The sequence below is a fragment of the Hippoglossus hippoglossus genome, chromosome 10 (assembly GCF_009819705.1).
Source record: "Hippoglossus hippoglossus isolate fHipHip1 chromosome 10, fHipHip1.pri, whole genome shotgun sequence".
Classification (NCBI taxonomy): domain Eukaryota; kingdom Metazoa; phylum Chordata; class Actinopteri; order Pleuronectiformes; family Pleuronectidae; genus Hippoglossus; species Hippoglossus hippoglossus.
Window position 1 is genome coordinate 17,484,930 of NC_047160.1, and position 21,925 is coordinate 17,506,854.

Here is a 21,925-nt window from a genome sequence, read left to right on the forward strand (position 1 = left end):
GAGCTGTGATTGGCTGGAGCCAGTCCCGCGTGTCTGCTGTTGATTGTATCAGGATGCCATCTATAGGCTACAGCTTTACCTGACATCTTTCTATTTATCTATCTCTCTATCTATCTATCTATCTATCTATCTATCTATCTATCTATCTATCTATCCATCCATCCATCCATCTATCCATCTATCTATCTATCTATCTATCTATCTATCTATCTATCTATCTATCTATCTATCTATCTATCTATCTATCCATCCATCTATCTATCTGTCTGTCTGTCTGTATAGCAAAATAAAAAAAGTGACAAAAGTTAAAAACAAATTGTATAATTAGGTTTACAAAGGAAATCAAAATCTGGAAATGAAATAGTTACAATTAAATAAGTATAAATGTTCTGTAGTAAAAAGTACAATAGTACAATAGTTCCTTCTAAAATATGATAGTGTAGTAGAGGTTTAAAGTATCATAAAATGAAAATACTCAAGTAAAGAACTTGCAACTTTCAAATCTTGAATAAAATGCATCAAGTTTGACATTGTCCAGGAAAGACTTATAGTAGTTTTCCCTCCATCAGTATGAGTCACAAAAACACAACTGCTGTGATTTTATCATCATGACATCTTCAACAGTATTATTATTATTATTATTATTATTATTATTATTATTATTAGTAGTAGTAGTAGTAGTAGAAGTAGTATTTGCATTATTATTTTAATTATTCATAATAATTGTTTATTTGTTTAAAAATCTATTGTCATGTTTTGTTTGAATAAAAGCAGTGGCCACTTAAATGCCACAAGGTGGCGCTGACACTGTTCTTCAATTAAAAACAGAACAGAACTGGAGGCCTAGTAATATGATGACAGAATTTGATTTGAGAATAACAGATTATCAATCAAAACACAGGTAAAATATACAGTTTAATATAACAAGGCCTATTATTTACATTTGAGCGTGAATTCAACACACATCACAGAAGGACAATTGCAGACCTCTGTCAATAAATATCCCTGTGGAAAAGAGAAAATGATGAATTTATGTGCTAGGAATGTATTATTTACACTGCAGGATTAATCTTTTAATAAGCAAAGCAATAATTGGATATGATATTGATGCCTGAGGACACAAGCTTCCAATTAGAAACCAGCTTTGAGTCAGCAGATTCTCCCAATGCAGATATAAGAGTCTGTGGATTAACTGTAATTCATCTGCAGCTGCCACTTTCATTTCATTGTCTTTCATGTACAGATGCACTTGAACATTGACGGGTGTGATTTTATTGTTTCATAGCCGATGTTGTCTAAATCCCGATTCCACCTCCGTCACAGAACATTTTTAGTGAACAGAATTCAGTTGTTGTTCTCACAGTAAATTTAAAAAGTCAAACCACAGCATCTCTTTTTAGAATCAGTGTGTCTGTGATCAGTCATTGCCAGACTTCCCCTTTAAACCTGTCAATCAAACCAATCCACATATGTTACACCTGTGTTTGACAAGTCATGTGACTCCTTCCCCAGGACATGAGTGTTTGTTCCCAGTTTAGCCCACATCAGTGTTGCTCTCGTTAGTTTCTTATATTCAGAAGATGGTGGTAAATATGACTTTGCCCCAGTCACAATGAAATTAGGCAGTACCCCTTCAGAGGGAGATTTTTGACAAACAATGTGAACAACTGCAGATGAATCAGACTTCATGCACAGATCCTATGCTTTCAACATCATGACTTCAAGATTCACCAGAAGGGTTTTTAAAAACTAATGAGTCATATAGCAGATATAAAGGTAAACATGAATATAAGATAATAAACTATGGTACAGGTACAAGTGTATAATATAGGAAGGCGTGCAGGGATTTTCTGACAATTAAAAATTGTATTGCATCATTTATGCTCCCTTATTTAACATTTATAAGCAACAGATTATCACTCAATATGTGATTTATAACAGAATATAATGTGAGTAGTTATATGAATGTTTAAAGTGTTTATCAGTGAACAGTATCTAAGCGTCTGTTTTTTTCTCCAAAGCACTGAGGTCATTCCCGGTGGAGTTGTGATGTAACTCAGTCTAGCAGCTGACGTTACGCAACAGCTTGTCTGACAGGAGTCTTTATTGACACCAGGGTGAAAGGAAGCTTCACTGATCCCAGACCTGCATGTGGGTACTCACTCTGTTTATCATCTGCCAACAGCCACGGGTGGAATGTGACTACAACTCGAGTACCGAACTTACGTGGGCTCCAGTATTTGAGGTGCCAAATACTTGACATGAGTATTTACATTTCATTCTAATTTATTGTACTCCGCTACAATTCAGAGGGGGATATTTTACTGTTGAGTTACACAACAGATTGAGATTTTATATGTGATCCTATTAAATATAATGCAAAACAGTTTATGAAATTAAATTAAAACCAGCTCTAGTTCGTATGAAGCTTCGTTGGGAAGTTCCCAACTATGGTGTCGTTGCAGTCTCCTCACAGCTGATCATAGAATTTAAAAAAGGTCTCACAAATTTGCCGTTGCTGTGGACTAGGGACTAAGCAAATGTTTCTTTGCCCATCCTGTAGCACCAACCCAAGGATCTAATGTGCCTCCACTGGGCCACAGCACCTCCACCTCATAACACACAGGAATTACAGCAGGTGCTTTTATTTGCAGTGTTGTAAAATGTAATGTTATGTTACGGAAACTCTTGCTCAGCAAAAGCATTGAAACAATTATTGAACACCATTTGAATGTTTTTCAACATGTTGATTCGACAGTAAAACTAAAACACTTTTTATTCTTGTCACGAGGTTCCCATATGGAAATGGTGACTCATTTACTTTTAAACATACACTTTAAACCTGCACAGACTGCAGCTTTTGTCTGTAAATGTAATCACTGAAGTCAAGCACACATTTAGTCAGAAACTGCATCCTGGAAAAATAAACAAAGTTTATGGCACTGAAAAATGTGTCGACTGGACTCGTCTGACTCGTTGATGTGATCTCGTGGAGGCTCGGCGTACTGTATCTACAGCCACAGAGACAGACGGTGCGTAAAAGGCTGTGCTCCCCGTTGCTCCAAATTCCCTAATCCCTAGCAGAGTTGTGATGGGGCAGCTGTGGAGAAGGAAGGCTGAGTGGAGGAAGAACTACACACTGCCTGCTGAGAGCAGAGATTGGAGACAGAGTGGTCAAAGTAGTATTAAAACTGATTTCCTGGGGTCAGAGGTCACGTCCAAGATGTTGTTATTCACTGAGAAGAAGATCAGACGGTTTCCAGCTGAGTAAATCGTGTAATCTGATAGTGTTGCTAAAATGAGACTGTCCTCCATTCAAGAACAGTCTGGGTCAAGTGTCCGAGGCACAGCGATTATGTCCACATTCACTTGGCTCCTTAAATTCACATGATGACCACATTAATCTCACTCTGTGATAAGAAAGTGACTGAAGAGATAGAGGAAATGTTATTAAAATTCTACAATAAAAACCCTGAGCAGCACATTTGTTACGTCACTGACACAGTCATGATTTTGGCTACTTGTTTTTTGGTTTGAGGGCGTTTCACAAGATCCCAAAAAAAAACAAAACATCTCCAGTGACGGAACTAAACTCCCGATGAACTTTGAGAGAAGCATAATCGTTCAAATCTTGACTGATATTTTAAAACCTAATATAACACAATTCTCACAGACTAATTATGTGATCACTCTTCCAGAAAGACTAATTACAGATACACTGACTTAATATACTCGTGGAGGATTTCTGAGATATTTGAATGGCCTGCAGCTTTTCACTGAGAACGTCTCTGCACTGTCATTAGTCTGTAACCTGGGTCATGGAGAACTTCATCGCAAATAAGAATTTCAGATCGCACATGTCAAACAGATTTTTAATTGAAACACTGGCCTTATTCCTTTTTTTAAATCCAGAAATGGAGAGATAAGGTTCCCAGGCAGCAGCAGCTCTTTGATTAGTCAATGAAAACTGATTAAAGCTGCCCAGTGACCTCACAGCCCGTCTGCAGCTCATAATACAAAGTGACAGTATGCAGCTGGAATATCAATGTTGAGTCCAAACACTTAAAATTCAAACTAATCTTTACACTTCAGATACTGAAATCGCACATTTGACACAATTTAAACATCTGCTGTGAACGTCCTGTATTTGGAGACACAGCACGTGGATAAAGACGTGTCAGAGGACGGTACACACTCTGGTTTCAGAGGCCAAACAAGTGCACAATGTCCCGTTCTGTCCCCGCTACAATCATGTGCTACTTTATAGCCGGTAAGATCAAATGTCAGGAGGAATTCAATCTGACACGTCTTAAAATACACATTAACCTAAACTGAACTATGACTGTGTAATCCTGTTTCCTGCCATCTGAGATATTTAGAATGTGGATCATAAGGGAAATGAGGGTTTCGCTGGTTGATGGTAAAACAGCTCAAACTTCTCATTGGCAAAAGTTGTAGTGAGACGAGGCTTGGCAGAGGATAGAAATATATTTTGAGTCGTTGGAATAATCCACGTCTTTACAGGTAATCCTGGTCGCTTCTTTGCAGTACAAATACTGAAATATCAGTGCATGTAAAATAGATTAGTTGAGCTCCAGACTTCCTGTGAGTCACTTTTCTGCAAGCATGTCTTGGTTGTTATATTTTCAACAGGTCAACTGTCTCGGCTGATTTTGGCTTCCCCCCAAATACAACCTGCAGCTTCCATTTCACACGAGGCTGCCAGACGTTTTCCTGAAGCACCATGGCGCTGTCAGGTCACTCAGTCACACTCCGTCTGTAATGGTACCCTTCATACATGGTATTAAATTTCAAAACCAGGCAGGAGATTCACTCAGTAGTTTCCTTTATTTCTCTTTTTTCCCCTCAAGGTTCCCGTGTTCAGGGACTGACATTCAGGTGAGGTCGAAAAAAAATACCAACAAGAAATAGCACGGGCCAAGAAAACAGTGCATGACAGATTCCCAAGGTACAACTAGCAGAAAATACTAGCTGGTCCCTATAAATATAGCGATGTATTTAAGTCCTTCCAAATGTACATATGTTACAGTTAAACTTCACAACAAGAACAGTGCACATACAAAGACAACTTAGATGACTTTCTTGAGCTCATCGTATAAGACGAGCACAAAGGCACCGCCCATGCCTCTGAGCACATTAGACAGCGCTCCCTTGAAGAAGGCCTTGCCGCCCTCGTCACGCGAGATCTTCTTCCAGCAGTCGATGGTTCCGCTGTACATGATGTCGGCTGAGGGCAAAAAAAGAATTACAAAGATGTCAAATATTTGTTTTAGTAAAACAGGAGCAAAACCGTAGTTCGATTTTAATGTATATTGTGTTTTTACCTCCTTTGCGTCCAGACTGCATCATCATACGACGACGGACGGTGTCGAAGGGGTAGGATACAAGACCGGCGACAGCAGTCACAGACTGAGCGATCATCCAGCTGACAAAAATGTGTGTGTTCTTGGGATCTGGAAGCATGCCTGCAAGAGGAATGTCAACCAGGAAGGTTAATCTGAGTCACAAAGGTCAGGAAGTGCCCTGAGAACAGAGACATCGAGCTTTGCAGCGTCTGATAATGAAAACTCACCCTTGGCTGTGTCGTAGACGCCAAAGTAAGCAGCCCTGTAGATGATGATGCCTTGTACTGAGACATTGAAGCCCTGATACAGACCCTTGATGCCGTCAGACTTGGAGATCTTCACCAAGCAGTCGCCCAGACCTTTGAACTCGCGCTCCTGTCCGACTTTGCCGACATCGGCGGCCAAGCGTGTTCTGGCGAAGTCGAGGGGGTAGACGAAACAGAGGGACGTGGCTCCGGCTGCACCGCCCGACGCCAGGTTGCCCGCGAAGTATCTCCAGAACTGCTTGTGCTTGTCCACGCCATCGAGGAAGACATTCTTGTACTTGTCCTTGAAAGCAAAGTTGAGGGCCTGGGTGGGGAAGTATCGGATGACGTTGGCCAGGTTCCCCCTCCAATACGAGATGAAGCCCTGCTCTTTGGGGATACGGACGACGCAGTCAATGATGCCCTTGTACTGCTGGTCAACCGCAATCTGTCTGCTGGCATGTTGAACCTGTAATCAGACCAGAGAGACTCAGGTGAATAAGAGAAGAAAAAATGAAGGATGGATGTAACATGGAAAAACTGCACTTTGTGAATCTGCATCTACTTTTCACCCGTCAAACATAAATCTGTGAGAACACAAAGTCCCAGGTCTCTCATGCATCTGGCTGACAGACACATTAGCATCCATGTGCCAGAGTACAACTCCTCACAGCATTCAATTAACAAATCACAGCCCCTCCTCCTCCTCTTGAGTCCAGGCCTAGCACTGCAGCAGCAGCAGCAGCCATGACACAAACCTTGCACTGACCTTAACTGTTTGTGGTCAGGCCAAACTACACACCTGTCATGGTGGATCATCAGCTTTGAACACCACTAGCACACAGAGGAGGGTGAAATCTACCCATTACACAGAAGACACTGGGTTTGGTCTGCAGCCTGATGCGCATGGATTCAGCTCATTCCTCATGTGTGCCTGCACCAATCTGTGACAGATCTGCTCTTATTACTACTATTTATAGGGTTAGGGACGCCTTCCTTTCCTTTAAACGCAGCATCTTTAAAATAAATTGCCACAATAAAATCAATGCATCTGGTTAGGTGCTCCATGCATGCTTTACAAATAGCTCTGCAAGAACCCACATGTCCAGTTTAAGGTTCAATTCACACATATGACTGTTTAAAGTTCCCGCGGGGTGCCAGGTGCGCGCACAGGACGTCGTGGAGAAACTCACCTGCAGGAGAAGCTTGACTCTCTCGATGGGCGCTACAGCTGTTTTGGAGATGGCGGCGGCGATACCACCAGCCAGGAAGTCCTTGGCGAAGGAAACGGCTGTTTCATTCATCTTCAGGTGTTATCAGGCGCCGTGCGTCCTCGGAGCTCGGTCTGTGGGTGGTGATGCTTTGCCGGCGTAGTAGAAATGGCAGAGTGCAATCGTGAGGTCAGGGGATTTAAGGAGACTGAGCGCGAGAAAAAACGTGAACTACGACTCTGGCTCCTCATTGGTCAGACGCGGGGCCAGATTTGGTGCCGAACCCCCCCTCCTCAGCACTGGAGGCACAGCAGGAGCAAACCTTGTCTGTGCAACATGAAGGGAAGTTTAACAATGTGGGATAAAAGTTAGTGAGACATTCAGATTGAATCACATCTCAGCAGAACTCGGAGGAGAAAGTTTTGATTGATAAAGTTTTGGAGGTGGGATTCACTGGCTCAAGGTCAAGTCAGAGGTCAGACCGAGGCAGATGAGGCCAGGGACATCATGGTGGGTAAAGGTCACCCCACCTGTTAGTGTCCTGTGGTTGTCAATCACTTTCCCACAGTGTGAAGCAGCAGGAGATCCAATCAGCTCACAGATCAAGCCTTCACTTTTTAATAATAATAATAATAATAATAATAAACTTAATTTTTATAGCACCATTAATACAAGAAATGCAGCTCAAAGTGCTTTACGTACAATATAAAATAAAAACATTTAAGTTAAAATGTCATTTTGGGAGCTTTTTCCCAACACAGCACTGACACTGAGTAACATGATAAAGTTAAGTTTAATTTGAACAAGAATATACCTTTGCCCAGACGTTCCCCTTAAATTCAATCAAACCACACTCACTCATAGATATCAATCTTCTAAACATGCCTGATTACTTTTTCATTCAGGTCAATGAATTATCTATCTCCCAAAAAATCCTGATCCACACTAAAATTGAATGTTTTCTTCCCAGGCAACTACCACACCCTTCCACCAAGTGTCATGGTAATCCACTTGGTAGTTTTTGTTTGTGTTATAAAGAAACGCAGATGAAAACTGGACAATGTGTAGGACTGTTGAGCTTTGGTGGAGGTAAGAGCTCTGAGTGCATTTCTAGTTGTGTTATCAATCTGAATCTGCAAATGACATTGAGGGAAAGTGTTAAGAAGCAGAAAACAGAAATACTCAAGTACTTCAGTAAATTGGTTTAGTTACTTTACAACTTTGGAAAGAGGCTAATCTGTGAGCAACCTGCAAAAATTAAGCTGTATTTAACGACGCACAAAGGACATTTTATCTGCCTGAAGGTTAATTATAACTTCACCTGAGATTATTAACACATAATCTATATAATCAAGCCTTTCATATATTTACACGTTAAAAATGAAAAGTGTGGGTGAAAAGGAAAACTTTAATGTTAGAAGTATGTTTTTTGTCCTCCTCTTATTTATCAAAAGTTTACATTCATTGTTACATTCACAAAATATAATCTTTCATTTTATTATACAACATTAGCAAAAGGTCAAAGTGCTCAGAATTTAATTTACAGCATGAATAGCATTTTAACTTATGTGCACAAACGATGGCATTGTGTGAAGTTAATGTGACAATAACGGAAATATGCCCCAAAATAAATAGTTTTTATCTCACAAGGCACATAACATTTGGTTAAAAAGGTCATGGAAATACACAAGTGAATAATTAATTGACAAATACTCAGTTAAAATAAAAAGAGGTAGACCACAGCAGACAGGACACACAGTCATGTAAATACATGTTATTTGCTTTTATGAAGACAGTAAACCGGAAATGCAATACAGTGAATTATTACAGTAGCACAGACTGATAAATAACTCATTTTGATGGTCATGTGTGGTCAGCAGTCAATATTTTCCACAGGAAAAATCTTCACCAGCGGTTTCAAAAAGACGACTCCCCTGAGTCAAAGTTCCTGTTTCTCAGGTAGCGCTTCAGCTCCTGCAGCTCGGACGGCCCGAGGCTCTGGTCGACCCCCGGTGCGAGCTGGTAGCTCAGGGGTGAGATGATGTACCCGTTGCGGTAAAGGCAAACCTGCTTGCACAACTCAAAGCAGGTATACAGAAGGCCAAAACAGGGAACAATCTGTGAGGGAATGAAGGAAAACACAGTTGTGAGATAGAGATCAGTGACCTCCATCATGTGATCGTGTGATAAAAGCCTTGAACAGTGGAGGGTTGTGGTCTGGTTTGTGTACGAATAAAACTCTGCTTAGTGTTTAAACAAGCTTTGTTTTCCTTCAGATTGATATACTGTTTATACATGTCCCTGACAACTTCTTACATCTGTCAAACAACTTGCATCCATCATGACATTGCAGCTGAAATAGGAGAGTGGATCACGCCGTACAAGAGACAGAGTCTGCTACACCTTCCTTGTGATATTCCCGCTATGACTTACACACTGAACATTGCTTTCCATGCTCCACCCCCCTACTCATTTACCCTTTTGCAAAGGCTACAATCCTTTCCACGTCATAACGAAACTCATGTTGCTAAGCACATGCAGTTATTTCTGTTCCTAATAGCTGTTCGTGCCAAGATGAAGTGGACCAGTACTGTGGCTAAATGAATGATAGAGGGGGCTGAAATAATGAACATTTAAGACAAATCTATAAGTGAAAACGTACCTTTATCATGTTGGCAGTGAGACCGCTCCACAATGAGAGTACGCCTTTGTTTCTCACCACCTGTATGAAACAGTCCATCATCCCGTTGAAGTGGACGTCAACTCCACCATAATGTGGAAGACGGGCACTCTGCGCCTGAGAGGAGAATAAAAGTGACATTTTAAAAGATAAATCTAAAATGAGTCTTTTAAGTTATAACCAGAGAGGTCAAGGAAAGCATGAGCCGTCTGTGTTTACTACAGGACGTGTGATCAGATATGAAATACGATCTCTTTGACCATCTTTCTGTCGGGAGTGATTTTATCAACTTCTCATTTCAACTTTTAGGAGCCAATGACCAGAATCAATTGTTTAAATGTAAAATATATAAAATATAAAACCCCACAGTGTGTTTTGTGTGAAGACCAGAAAATGCAAAATATAAAAATATTGACTGATTATTCAAATTTCAGGGAGATTGACATCAAATATGTAAATAAGGTAGAAAACATTGCGTAATATAATTATATTAACATATTTAAGTATGTTAAAGTTCACAGGAGTCACAGAGTGACCTCTTTTGTTAACCACACTGACAGCTCTGCAGGCTGACTGTCATGTGACGGAGGAATGCAACTTGCAGTTTCATGGTTCCTAAAAGGGAAGAGGCAGCCTTAATGGCATTAGACTATTCAAACAGCTTCTTTTGTAGAGGAGGCATCGAGTTAGTTAAACAATACTCAGCTTAAATCATTACCCTGAGCTTCAGTAAACATCCTCAGCTGTTTTCTTATCATCCATTCTCCAACTGACTTGTAACGTTTAACTCTTTTAGGCTTTTAAAGACAAGATAAGAGCTGAATCCTTGAATTAAATGATAATGAAACAATATTCTTTATTGTAAGATGACAACTCTGAGGCTGACCACTGTCTGATAGTCGGTGGCTATCTTTAGAGAAATTATCTGTAGCTTGTGCAGGCCCGGAACACATTCACAGCTGCTGTTGAACCTTGTGATTACTAATAATAGGCCGATAAAACCGGAAGTAGAATTCTGTCCTTTGCAGCGCCATTGTTCCTCATTAGTCCTTTCTAACATGCAGCAGGCATTAAAGGAGCAGTCATGTGACCAAGGTGATTTAAAACATATTCAGAAAATGTCCTGACATTACATTTGCATACACTGATTTCATTTCAGGATAAAGCTGAAAAATCTACAACATTTAATATTGTGGTTAAAGTATTACAACTTTCCATGTTCAACAAAAAAAGATGAGTGACCAAGTAGGGGAACTTCACTGCCCCCCTATGGACTAAAGGTGGTAATACAACAAATCAAATGGACCTGCTGCACTAAAAACTTGTTCAGCTTAGTTATTGAATTTTAATTAATGCAGTTAACAATAATGCAGTTAACAAATAAAGGGGCATTTAATAGACAAGTAGAAGAGAATTATTTGATTTAATTGAAATATCTATCAAATGATTTCCAGTCCCATCTCTATGCAGTTGATTGCAGTTAAGTAGAGAATCTCAGATGTCTTATAACAAATATTTTTTTGTTAAACTTTGAGTTAACCATGTGTATAATCACTATTATAATAACTATCATATTTCTGTGTCTCCTTATTTCCAATTTTAATTCCTGACATTCTTGTATTCATTTTACTTTTGCAGTTTTATTTTAATGTCTCTGTTTGAGTTCATCTAAAACCCACAGGCCACCTGCAGTAAAGGAGCTCTGGTGAACTTACTTGCATTTTCCTTTTCACCGTTTCAAACGGGTACGAGAGAGTTTGAGAGACTCCTGCTGCAAGACAGCCATTGATGAAGTTCTGGAGGGGAGTGAAGCGAAAAGGAGGCTCCCGCCAGATCTTGTCCAAGTTCATGTAGACTGCGTAGCATCCGATAGAGAAGGGAAATGCACCTGGTGAAAGATACGGTGAAATGAATCGTTAACGAAATGTGTAACTCAAAGGAGGGAAACATAGAGGATGAAGAGAAAAGCTTTAAGATGGATATTGAATATTTTTCTCAGGCCACCAGAACTACATGACTGACAAATGCACTAAATGAAAACCAGAGTTACTTCAAAAACCTTAACGTCAACTACTCATGGAGAATGAATGACTCTGTATGAATATGCATACACACCTAAAACAGTGAGGGAAAAGCCCCTGTAGAGAGCCAGAAGCCCCTCACTCCTGTAGATCTTTGAGAGGGTGTGTATTACGCCGATGTACGTGGGCTGCCTGCAGTTCTGAGCAATGAGCCTGGTCTCCACCACCTCCAGTGGGTACGTGGCCAGAGCAGCAGCAAAACCAGCCAGACCCCCGGCTAATATGGCCCTCCACTGAGAGATGAAGCCCAGTTCGTCCATGTGAAGGTGGACTATCCTGCACACAGAGGAGGACACATTTATTTACTGGGAATACATTGATCACACAGTGACTGGTTCCCTCATTAGTCAATACAAACAGTGATTCTTTTTATTTTTGTTCATTTATCTGTGCATATTCACCGCTGGTCTCCAACTACACTGTGAAGTAACCTCATTGTTTTTTAAATAAGAACCACTTGCATTTTTACCTTTTGGTTTAATGCAAGAACAAGATTAAATGTTTTAGCCATTTAATGTAAAATTAATTAAATAAATTCCACCATTTAACTTAATTACCAGACATGTGCTGGTTCCAGCTTCTTAAGTTTAACTGTCTTAGCTTTCGGTTAATCGATCAGCAAAAATGCCAAACATTCACCAGTGATGGATTCTCAGATGTGCGATTTTAGGAATTCCTCATCATTTTCTGACAAAATTATGAATCGATAAAATAATTGTTAGACAAAATAATAATGAATATATTTGTTAGTTGCAGCCGTAGCAGAGACATAACAAAGATCCCTTTGGGTTTTGGGAGACTCATTTGAATATTTCAGACGTTTGCAGAATATGAATTGATTCATTAAATTAGAAAATATAGAAATAATGATACATAATAATTTTTGTTGTTGCAGCTTCAGGGTTTTTGATAAGAACCTTGTTTATCAATGTTATTAATCATCTCCATGTTTTTTGTCTCATTTGAATTTTTTTTTAATAAATAACCTTTAATTGTATTAGAATGAGAACAGCTTCATTTGTTTCACCTCTACTGTTGCTTTGATGTATTTTTAAAACCATGAAACTATAAACGTCTGTGAACCTGCAGACGAGTAACGTGATCATGCTTGTGACAAAGGCACAGAGGGGGGGGGCTTTCTTTCCTGGAACACAGTGTACAGTTCAGGACAGAGGTTTGTGGTGGGGCGGTGTTTACATGAACACGTGTCCTGAGGCTCGGTACAGACAAACACACTGTGGCAGCTTCATATCTACAGACAGCAGATAATGTATTTATGATATATGGATGGATTATTGTTCCTCACACACCAGCAGATTTACTTATCAGCCATGCTGCTGGTATGTATGTTTTGTCCTGTAGTAACCCAGGGGAGGAATAAGGCAGATGTACGCCCTGAGTTTAGCCTTGCAGGCAGCAGTGATATGTACATCCAGGATATGTACATGTATATACAACCTGCAACTAATGCTAAATTGAATTGTCATCCTATTTCATATGCTTCTTGTTTATTAAGGTAATTGTTTGTTTGATTAAATGTCAAAAGGTGGTTGCCTTATTCATTACATTCAGCTTTGTGTCATGCAAATGGTCAAGAACCACAAAGTATTAGATGTTCAAATTGAAATTTCAAATTTGATACCAAGAAAACCAGAAATAATATCCACTTTGAAAAGCTTTTTCGCTTAGTTTTTTGCTGAAAACAGGATTAGTTGATTTTCAAAATAAGTACAGACCAATTAGTTCATCGGTATTCATAATTAGTCAATAGACAGATATAATCTAGAGCCGCTGATTAATCATACAGCCATTTTAACAACAAATCAGCAGCAAAGCCAATTTGCTGCTCGTCATAAAATTGGTTTAGGTTTGGCTGTTATTTAGACAAAGTAATGTATTTAAATATGTCATCTTGGGATTCAGGAAATATTTGCAACAAGTCTATGATAGTTAATGAACAAACTGCTATTGAGGTAATCCCAAAAATTATAATCAAGATCAATTAATGATACAATAAAGATGCAGAGCTGACTGATCTGCTGATGATTTTTCGATTTAGACTATATGGTCTGTTATACGTCAGAAAAAATTATTAATCGATCAGTAATTAACGATCAAAATAGTTGTTAGTTATAAATTGATTACTGGAGTAATTGTTGTACTAAGCTGCAGACCTAATGAAAACCTGTATACTACACAAACTACCTGCGAGACCGAGCTCAGGGGAAAAACTCACCCTACAAATTTAAATATCGACTGAGCGAATCCTCCCTCCTCATTGGCTAAAACACCAGCGCGCCCGCCTCTTGCAGTAAAACAGGAAGTACGTGTTTCGCTGCACAGAAAATCAAATAAACAACTTAAAGTGAAAATGTTTGGTTTATTTCATCGCGTCAAACAAACAACAAACAGTCATCTTGTCTGTTTGTTGTGTTTCCACTGAATGTTACACGTGTCATATTCTGTTTCACGTCGCACACAAACTTACCAAGTCAACATCAGCTGACCAGACCGACTAACCAGCTAATAACCACCATCACTAACCAGCTAATAACCACCATCACTAACCCAGTGAGACCAAGTGACAACCGACTGACCGAGGAGCAGTGGATGTGAACTCACTTCTTGTAGGTGGAGAGGTGGACCGCGGTGTAAGGGAAGAGCCGGAGACAGGAGGCGAGGTTCCCCTTCCAGAAGCCCCGGAGCCCCTCGTTCTGGTAGATGAGGAGGAAGCTCTGGCAGAACCCTCTCTTGCAGTGGAAGGTTCCCACCTGGCTCTTGACCCGCACCACCTCCAGGGGAGAGGTGACGCTCTTACTGAAGAACCCGGAGAACCCGGTGCACAGGAAGCTCTGAGAGGCGGTCAGCCTGTTGTCCTTCTTCACCGAGGCCATCACTGCGTGTGTGCTGTTATGATCCCACGACCATCCCACAGCCCCGCTGCACGGTTTGTTTATCCAAATATAGAGGAGAGAGGAGGCATCCGTCTCCGGCCCGGAGCTGCGGTGTTGTGTGACACACTCAACGTCACTCGGGACCCAGGGAGGCGAGCTTGCAGGTACGCCCCAGCAACACTAGGGGGTGCTCTTCACGAACTATTCAAAGCTTTCAAATGGACACTCAAGATAGTCACCAGTGGAAGTTATGAACAAGTACAATTTTAAGTTGAAAGTTGAAGGTCCAGTGTGTAAGATTTAGGTGAAAGGGATCTATTGGCCGAAATTGAATATAAAATAATCCTAGTGATGTTTTCACTAGTGTGTTTCATCTAAATTGTACAAATTGTTGTTTTCTTTACCTTAGAATGGGCCTTTTATATTAAAATACTTTATATTTACATCTGGAGCGGGTTCTCTCTACAGAGGCAGCCATGTTTTGTAGCCCAAACTGGACAAACTAAAGAGCTTTTCAGTTTTTATGACAACTGAAGGCTACCACAGGTTCTCTTTCATGTTTGGAAGGGGGAGGTGAGGCGAGGGGTGTTCAGCTGCAACATGCAACTTCACCACTAGATGTCACTGAATCTTACACACTTACACTCTTACACACTGTACACACTATATATATATATTTTTTGTATGTATATAAGTTAGAGTATAAGTATGAAACATAAGTATATTATATATATATATATAAGTATGAAGTGGCATAAAATAGTCAAGAAAAGTACAATTTTGTTCTTAACTTTTAGTACAGTAATTATCTGTTTGTGGTTATTTACTTTTCCATAGTGGTAACAGTCAAATGGGCCTCATACAAAAGTATATTTTTGAGTAGTCATGCTGTATGTGCTCTTCCATTAAATAATCTCCATTACATTGGTTTGAGTAGCTGACTTAAACCATGTTTTCTTATTTCCCAGACCACTTTACCTGAGTTGGGTTTCATTGTCTCCATAGGTGGCGCCATAGTACAACATGTTGGCTTGATGTGACGGAAACTGGGGTGAAGTAAGTAGTAACTGCTAATTAGTTGCACAATTCATTTATTTAGTTCCTGGTTTCATGTACAGTGAAATGTACAGTGTTTGTTTCCTGTTTAATATATTAAAAGTTGACATTTCATATAAAGGTCAGCTTTTAACCTTTAACTGGATGGTATATTATTAGTAAAATCTATTTCCATGAAACCCATGAGTCAAATGAGGACACTATAATTGTTACATGCCAATGTATTGTAGTTGCTTCAGTACTGATATGTACTGCCAGTCTAGTCTATATTCAAAGCAGACAGACAGTATTTTTCATGTAGGTTCCTCAATGTGTCATTATATGCACCAATCAGTTGAATTATATATCCATCAATCTACTGAGGGAATATCAGGTCTGATTCACTGTGTAACTGTATTTATCAGCAGGGATCTGTCGTCACTGTCTTGTTCCGGCATCATGTTTGTTTTCTCCTTGTCTCGGCCCGCTGGGAGCGCCTCCCTCCCCTGCCGGGCTGACAACCTCAGATGCACGCCAGGAGCCCACCTTCTGTCTGCGGCTGGACCACTTGGCTGCTTCACAAAGGCCTTTCTGGAATGACAGATCCAACCAGAGGAAAACGAAGGCCTGATCACAAAAAGTCCCCCATGTGTGACAGTGATACTGGCTTTCACCTCTGAAAACTCAAACATCTCATTCTGATGCAGTGGAGGTCATTGCAGTGGTGGTGGAACAAGTGCAGAGCCAATTACTGCTGAGCGCTGTGTGCAGACACTCATGTTACATTTCCTATTAGATCGCCCAATCAAGCTACTAGTTTGAAGTTCACAGGGTAATTGAACGTGGCAAATGAATACAAATTTAGAGGCCTGTATGACAAGGCTCAGGCTGGCAAGAGGATCTGGACTCATTTACTTGATCTAACAGAAGAAATGTCACAGTAGGAATAAATTCATTTCTCGCCTGAACGATAAAAATACTCACTTTCAAAACCCTTTGATCTCACTGTCATATGTGTGTGTAGTTTGTAAGACACGAGATAATGTGACAGGTTTCTTTAAAGATAAGTGGCGTGACGTGGACTCATGCTGCATCTTATCAATTAATGCTTCAGCAATCAAGCAGGACGCCACCGAGAATCTGCTGCCTCTCTGTCTCCTTGATGTCCTTCCTCTGCCCCTCACATTGTCACTATAGAATACAGATAGAGCACTGCCTTCTTCCTGTATGTATAGCCCCCTCCTGAATGAGCACTTCCTCCATGCAGCAAGTGTAGTGCGGGAGCAGCCTGCATGTCTTTGTGTCTCTATGGCCGGGCACGTAGCAGTAGGTGTAGGCTGGCTGAGGCATTGTCATTCTCTGGATGTCATGCGCAAGTCATCCATTGATCTCCCACTTTGAAGTGCATCGCTGCAGGACCCGAGAGGGCTGTCTGTGTTATGGTGGGAGCTCACGGCGGTCAACAGGGGGCGCCCAATACCAGAGGGGCCTAGGGCCTCACGGACTGGTGCCAGGCTCATAGACTGCAGCAATAAAATTCTCACCTCATTATCTGAGACAGTCACATCACAGGCTTGTGTTGGCCGGGGAGGGGAAAGGGAAGAAAGGGATGGGACGGGGGAAGGGGAGCAGTCTGTCTGTGTGTGTGTGTGTGTGTCTTTTTTTCAAGGGTCAGAGGTGTATTGGTGAGAATCATCAGGCATATGTACAATTCACTGTAACACCATTTCGACACCTCCGCCGACAAGGCCAAACTGCCGTGCTCCCTGGCTCACTCAACAGGAATGGGAGACCTGTTATGCATAGGAGCCTAATTTTGGACTAATGGTTTCTGTGACGTGTTAAGCTGTGAAAGGATGTCAGGGTTTGTTAGGAATAGTAAATGCAATTTTGCACCTCATTACTGGGAACTGTCTTTATGACAGACATTTAAACTAGTGTTATCTCAGCCCTGCAGATGCTAAGTGTGCTAGAATACGTCGCACAGAATGTAGAATCAGCAATAAATGTGTAGCCTAAAGGAAATTATCTGTGTAATCATTGTGGAAGTACTGATCCATAACTTATTAGGTAATCTATGATTAATTTCATCCAATTTGTGGTCCATTTTCCATTTAGTTCGGCAACTGCTGTCGCTTTTTTTTAAAACAGCCTTAAGCATCACCTCGAAAAACACACACATCTAAAGTTTAATGCAGAATTTGCGCAAAAATATCTAATTGTGTTCTTTTTTTAGGTGATTTCTATTTTCCTTGTAAGAACTTAACATGCATTAGCTCTTTAGTCAGGATGTGGATGACCAGGAGGCCCATTGTCTGTGAGGATGCAGAGGAGAACTTCTGGCAGCTGGTGTCCCCTTATCTTCCCATGTACAGCCAATAAATCAATATCAAATCTAAGGAACAGGAAGCCAGATGGCCTTCCCACAACCCACGAGGCCAGGGCGCTCTCACAGCCTCCTCGGCTACTGTACCACCGGTGCATGCAGCAGCCCTTTGAAGACATACACATTCAACAAGCGGCTCAATGAATGACTAAAGGGAACAAATAAGCTGTTACGACTCTGCTCAAATCAGTGTTTGTGTTTCCATCCACATCAAAGGGCCCAGTCTGTTTGATATGCAGCCCCCACACCTTGATCCGAGCCACGTACAGGTAGAGGGGAGGAGCAGTCCATTGAGAAGGCAGAGGGTCATGTGGTTGCCTCTCTCAGCCCTGGCTCGAGGGTAGTTGACCCAGACGAAGGGTCTGGTGGTGTCCCTTGTTCCCCAGGGAGCTATTGCTCCCAACACCCATCACTAGACATATTATTTATTGGAGAGCCTATTGATTACATGCTTAAAAGGATTATTCACAGAAATTTGGCGTCACAATTACAAAATGGAATAGATACTTGATTTAAAGATAAAAAAAAAACACTATATTCACTTCATTGAAGAAGGCAAGGTGACAGGGTTGTGTAGTAACCGATGGTTGGCTCGGAGTAAGGTCAGTGAGGTCAGTTACCTAAATACATCCCGCCAGACTCATCTTGATTTCTGTGTAGGTCAGGGGTCAGGTTAAACAGTAGTTTGATTGAATGGCTGTTCACAGGCCAGTGTGAAATGCCAGCTCTATTGCAATGTGGGAGTGGGAAGGTGGGGGTTTCTCTGGCCTTTGTGTGGCCCGCGGTCTTAGAGCACGGACCCATTGTTAGAGGCTGACCAGCCAGCCCCTCAGACTCTCCTTTGCCCTGCTTTGTCTCGAGCAGCGTGACCATTTCCTTCATCCAGGTCAGGGCAGGGTCGTGACTTTGGACACCAGTCCTCCCTGTCTGTCTGCGTTGCCGGCAGACTCATAAAAGTATGTAACGCAGACAGATGTGCTGCTATCACATGTCAATGTTAGAAAGTGTTCAGCATTCTCTTAAAAGGATGATCAGGTATTCAAAACAAATTCCCAGCAGGAAAACAACACGATATCGCCACAAACATGCCAAACATTAACTAATATATAATAAAATAATAACGTGAGACTGGCATACTGCATGTGCATATCACATACCTACAATGTACAGGTCAGATCACATTTATGATCAATATAATTTGCACGGTGTGAGTGTGTAAAACACACTAGCACTCGCACAGAGTGGAGATAACCTCTTTACTGCCCTGAAGTGTCCGAGTTATGCAACTGTGGAGGTTTAGAAGAGCGGACTGCACCCTCCTTCTGTCCCAAGGCTGGACCGGCCTTATCACGGCACGGCCATCACGGTGATAAGAAGAGGAAAGGCCAAAGGGCCATAAGGAACAGTGTGCATGGTTCAGGTCAACAGTGTGAGGAGGCTGGACTCAAAGGGGAGGGACGGCGGACAAGAATATTATCTGATAAGAATCACCAAGGTCTTTTGATCCTCACAGGGCTGATCCTGGGCTACAGGGTGTCATGCTGGGCAGACGAGCAGAACGACACGGCAGGTACAAACAAGCTAGGCCTTGAAGATCATCTGGGGCTAAAGCATATTTACACAGGGAAGACTGGAAGGTCTCTTCTGACTCACAGACATGAACATACAAGCTTTTTGTCATCAAGATTTCCCACTATAGTGTCATTCTTATCGTGCTGCCCCATCATGTTTACATGGCTACATTTCTGATAGAACTAAGAGACCATATAATGCCTGGCTATTACCAAAATCAAAAAACACAACATGATGTAGCATGTTGTGGCCTATGCAAGCCAAAATTAACAGTCAATTCAAAATACACAAATGCCCATGAGTCCCCAGAAGAGAAGTTTGAATGTCACACTGTTGTCTGGTGGGTTATGTCTCATAAGTCACTGATTAAAAGCTGTCATGTGGCAGCCAGACAGGACCTGAGGCTGATGTGCAAGCTGTGGCCTGAACCAAATGCCTTGCTGTCCTGCCCGGGGCAAAATGGAGGAGGGATTTTTATGCCTGGAGTGGCCATGGGGGGGCTTAACAAGCTGCTGCAACGTTTAAGTGTCCCTGGTTTCCCCTTGGCAACAGTTAAAAACAAAAGAGCAGATACACATGTACTTGTCGCTAAAGCGTCTTTCACAGAACAAGGCCCTGTGACGTGTCATACTTGGAACCCCCCCCCCCAAAAAAAGTTTGATGATATTCAATATTTATAAAATGATCAATAAATTTCAGAAAAAGACCAGAAGTATTGCCTGTGTTGTTAAGGCCTCTTTGCCATAGACCGCCACTATTAAAAACAAATCAATGAGGCTCAACATTTCACGGAATGACACATTCAGTATTATAAACAAACGTGAGCACTTTTGTCTATTTTGAGGTGATCTCCTACCAAAGACACTCACCAGAACACAACTGTAGATTAACCCACAGATGAAGACAATGCCAAACTAATGCACAGTTTTAACACCTGCCTGGTTACTGATAACTAAAACCTTTATTGCCCAGTTGAAAAGAACATATTTGTGATCCATTTTTTTCAAAGCTACACACCTTCACTAGAGTTAATGTGAGTTGAGAGCTATAGAAAGGGTGAGTAAGGATGTTTTGACAGATGGACTAAAGTACTTTTGGTTTTTCCCTTGGATTTATCATCAATGAATAAATTCAGATTAACATCAGCTTTAAGGTTGAGTCATTACAATATGGAGAAAAAATACAGTTCCCAAAATGAGCAAATAAACTCCATTTCAAGGGTAGAAACATGATACTGTATTCCTGTATTCACCATAGCACCAAATGTATATTAATACATGGATGAACATAGTCCTAAATAAATACACAGTTTTAACACCTGTGTGAGAAGCGATTACAAAAAAACGATAATTGCACAAATGTTTTAGACTGATTTAAAAAAAGGAAATGAATCTACACATTTGTGATCGATTTTTAAAGACGCACATCTTCAGTAGAAACAAAAGCCTGAGAGAGGATGAGTCAGAAAGTTTTGATGGCAGAATAATTCCAGCTTTATATCATAATCAGGTTATTTCCACATAATTAAATGATAGCCCCCAAAGCCACAGAGCTCTGTTTTAGCGACACAGGATTTATACACGAGTGTGAGTCAGCTAGAGAGGTCTCTACCTTAATTTGGACAAGTTTTCACCTCACGACTCAAAATTAAGGATAATCTCTCTCTAATTTCGCCTTGAATTCACATCAGGCCAAGACAACGGCAGCAACCTGTTACATCCAAGCTCCAATTAAAAGAGTTAAGATGTAGGAGGCGTCCATTATCAGCTCCCTCTGAAGGACATCAAAGACCGAGGTGTAGTGAGAGTGCAGCTGCCCTGACGGTGTGAGTTTCTCCTCTCTCTCACTCCAGAGGAACTTGTTTGTGTTGAGGATGTTTACTGATCCCAGGAAAGACAAACAGTGTCTCTCTTGTTTGTAGGTTCTGCCGCTCAAACACGGAGCTGTGTTTGTGTGCGTGCGAGAGAGAGAGACAGAGAGACAGAGAAAGACAGAGCTTCAGGATGTATTTTATTGTCTGGTCAGTGTTTATCTTGTCTCTGTCGTTTCACTCCACCACCAAGTTTCCCATCAGACCCCGACGCAATTTATAACTGAGAAATAGAATTATTTAAAACATGCCACAAGATAGTTACAAAGATCGCAAGTCTACAAAATGTAAAATATCTTAAATCTGCATCTTCATAAGTACTAACACTATCTGATTTTGATATGACAAATGATGGTTTTAAATACGCAACTTTAACACTGACCACATTTGTCACTCTGTCACATGTAATCAACAACCAATCAACTGTTATACTGCAGGATATCTATATTTATCCTATTTAAATTGCACTTTTTCCTATACTGACCTTTACCGAAAATATTTTAGCTTGTTATTTCTCTTATCTTATTCATAGCATTCTCTATTTCTGTGTCTGTGCTCTATTGCTGTGTGATCTTCAACATGAAG

At 40.9% G+C, this 21,925-nt stretch overlaps 2 protein-coding genes and 1 long non-coding RNA gene across 3 annotated transcripts; 1 reads left to right on the forward strand and 2 right to left on the reverse strand.

The window, feature by feature from the left end:
- Window positions 1–4,829: 4,829 nt before the first annotated feature.
- On the reverse strand, window positions 4,830–6,995 carry slc25a5 (solute carrier family 25 member 5). The gene is made up of 4 exons (XM_034598567.1): window positions 6,805–6,995; window positions 5,594–6,080; window positions 5,346–5,486; window positions 4,830–5,248 (listed from the first exon to the last, which is right to left on the reverse strand). The coding sequence occupies exons 1-4, from the start codon at window positions 6,913–6,915 to the stop codon at window positions 5,091–5,093; spliced, it is 897 nt and encodes a 298-aa protein (XP_034454458.1). The 5' UTR covers window positions 6,916–6,995; the 3' UTR covers window positions 4,830–5,090.
- Window positions 6,996–8,210: 1,215 nt separating this feature from the next.
- Window positions 8,211–14,620, reverse strand: slc25a43 (solute carrier family 25 member 43). Its single transcript, XM_034597561.1, has 5 exons — window positions 14,206–14,620; window positions 11,618–11,859; window positions 11,218–11,390; window positions 9,485–9,619; window positions 8,211–8,940 (listed from the first exon to the last, which is right to left on the reverse strand). The coding sequence occupies exons 1-5, from the start codon at window positions 14,475–14,477 to the stop codon at window positions 8,740–8,742; spliced, it is 1,023 nt and encodes a 340-aa protein (XP_034453452.1). The 5' UTR covers window positions 14,478–14,620; the 3' UTR covers window positions 8,211–8,739.
- On the forward strand, window positions 14,514–19,798 carry LOC117769015. The gene is made up of 3 exons (XR_004615139.1): window positions 14,514–14,641; window positions 15,446–15,533; window positions 15,938–19,798. It is a non-coding gene; the product is annotated as an uncharacterized LOC117769015 (long non-coding RNA).
- Window positions 19,799–21,925: the final 2,127 nt, after the last annotated feature.

Excerpts from the sequence above, each read along its gene's own strand:
- slc25a5 (XM_034598567.1), bottom strand. The coding sequence starts at position 6,915 with ATGAATGAAACAGCCGTTTCCTTCGCCAAGGACTTCCTGGCTGGTGGT. Across the intron at positions 6,081-6,804 it reads GAGTCAAGCTTCTCCTGCAG|GTTCAACATGCCAGCAGACA; the intron begins GTGAGTTTCTCC and ends GTCTGATTACAG. Across the intron at positions 5,487-5,593 it reads CGTCTACGACACAGCCAAGG|GCATGCTTCCAGATCCCAAG; the intron begins GTGAGTTTTCAT and ends TTCCTCTTGCAG.
- slc25a43 (XM_034597561.1), bottom strand. The coding sequence starts at position 14,477 with ATGGCCTCGGTGAAGAAGGACAACAGGCTGACCGCCTCTCAGAGCTTC. Across the intron at positions 11,391-11,617 it reads CTTTTCCCTCACTGTTTTAG|GTGCATTTCCCTTCTCTATC; the intron begins GTGTGTATGCAT and ends ATCTTTCACCAG. Across the intron at positions 8,941-9,484 it reads TCACTGCCAACATGATAAAG|ATTGTTCCCTGTTTTGGCCT; the intron begins GTACGTTTTCAC and ends ATTCCCTCACAG.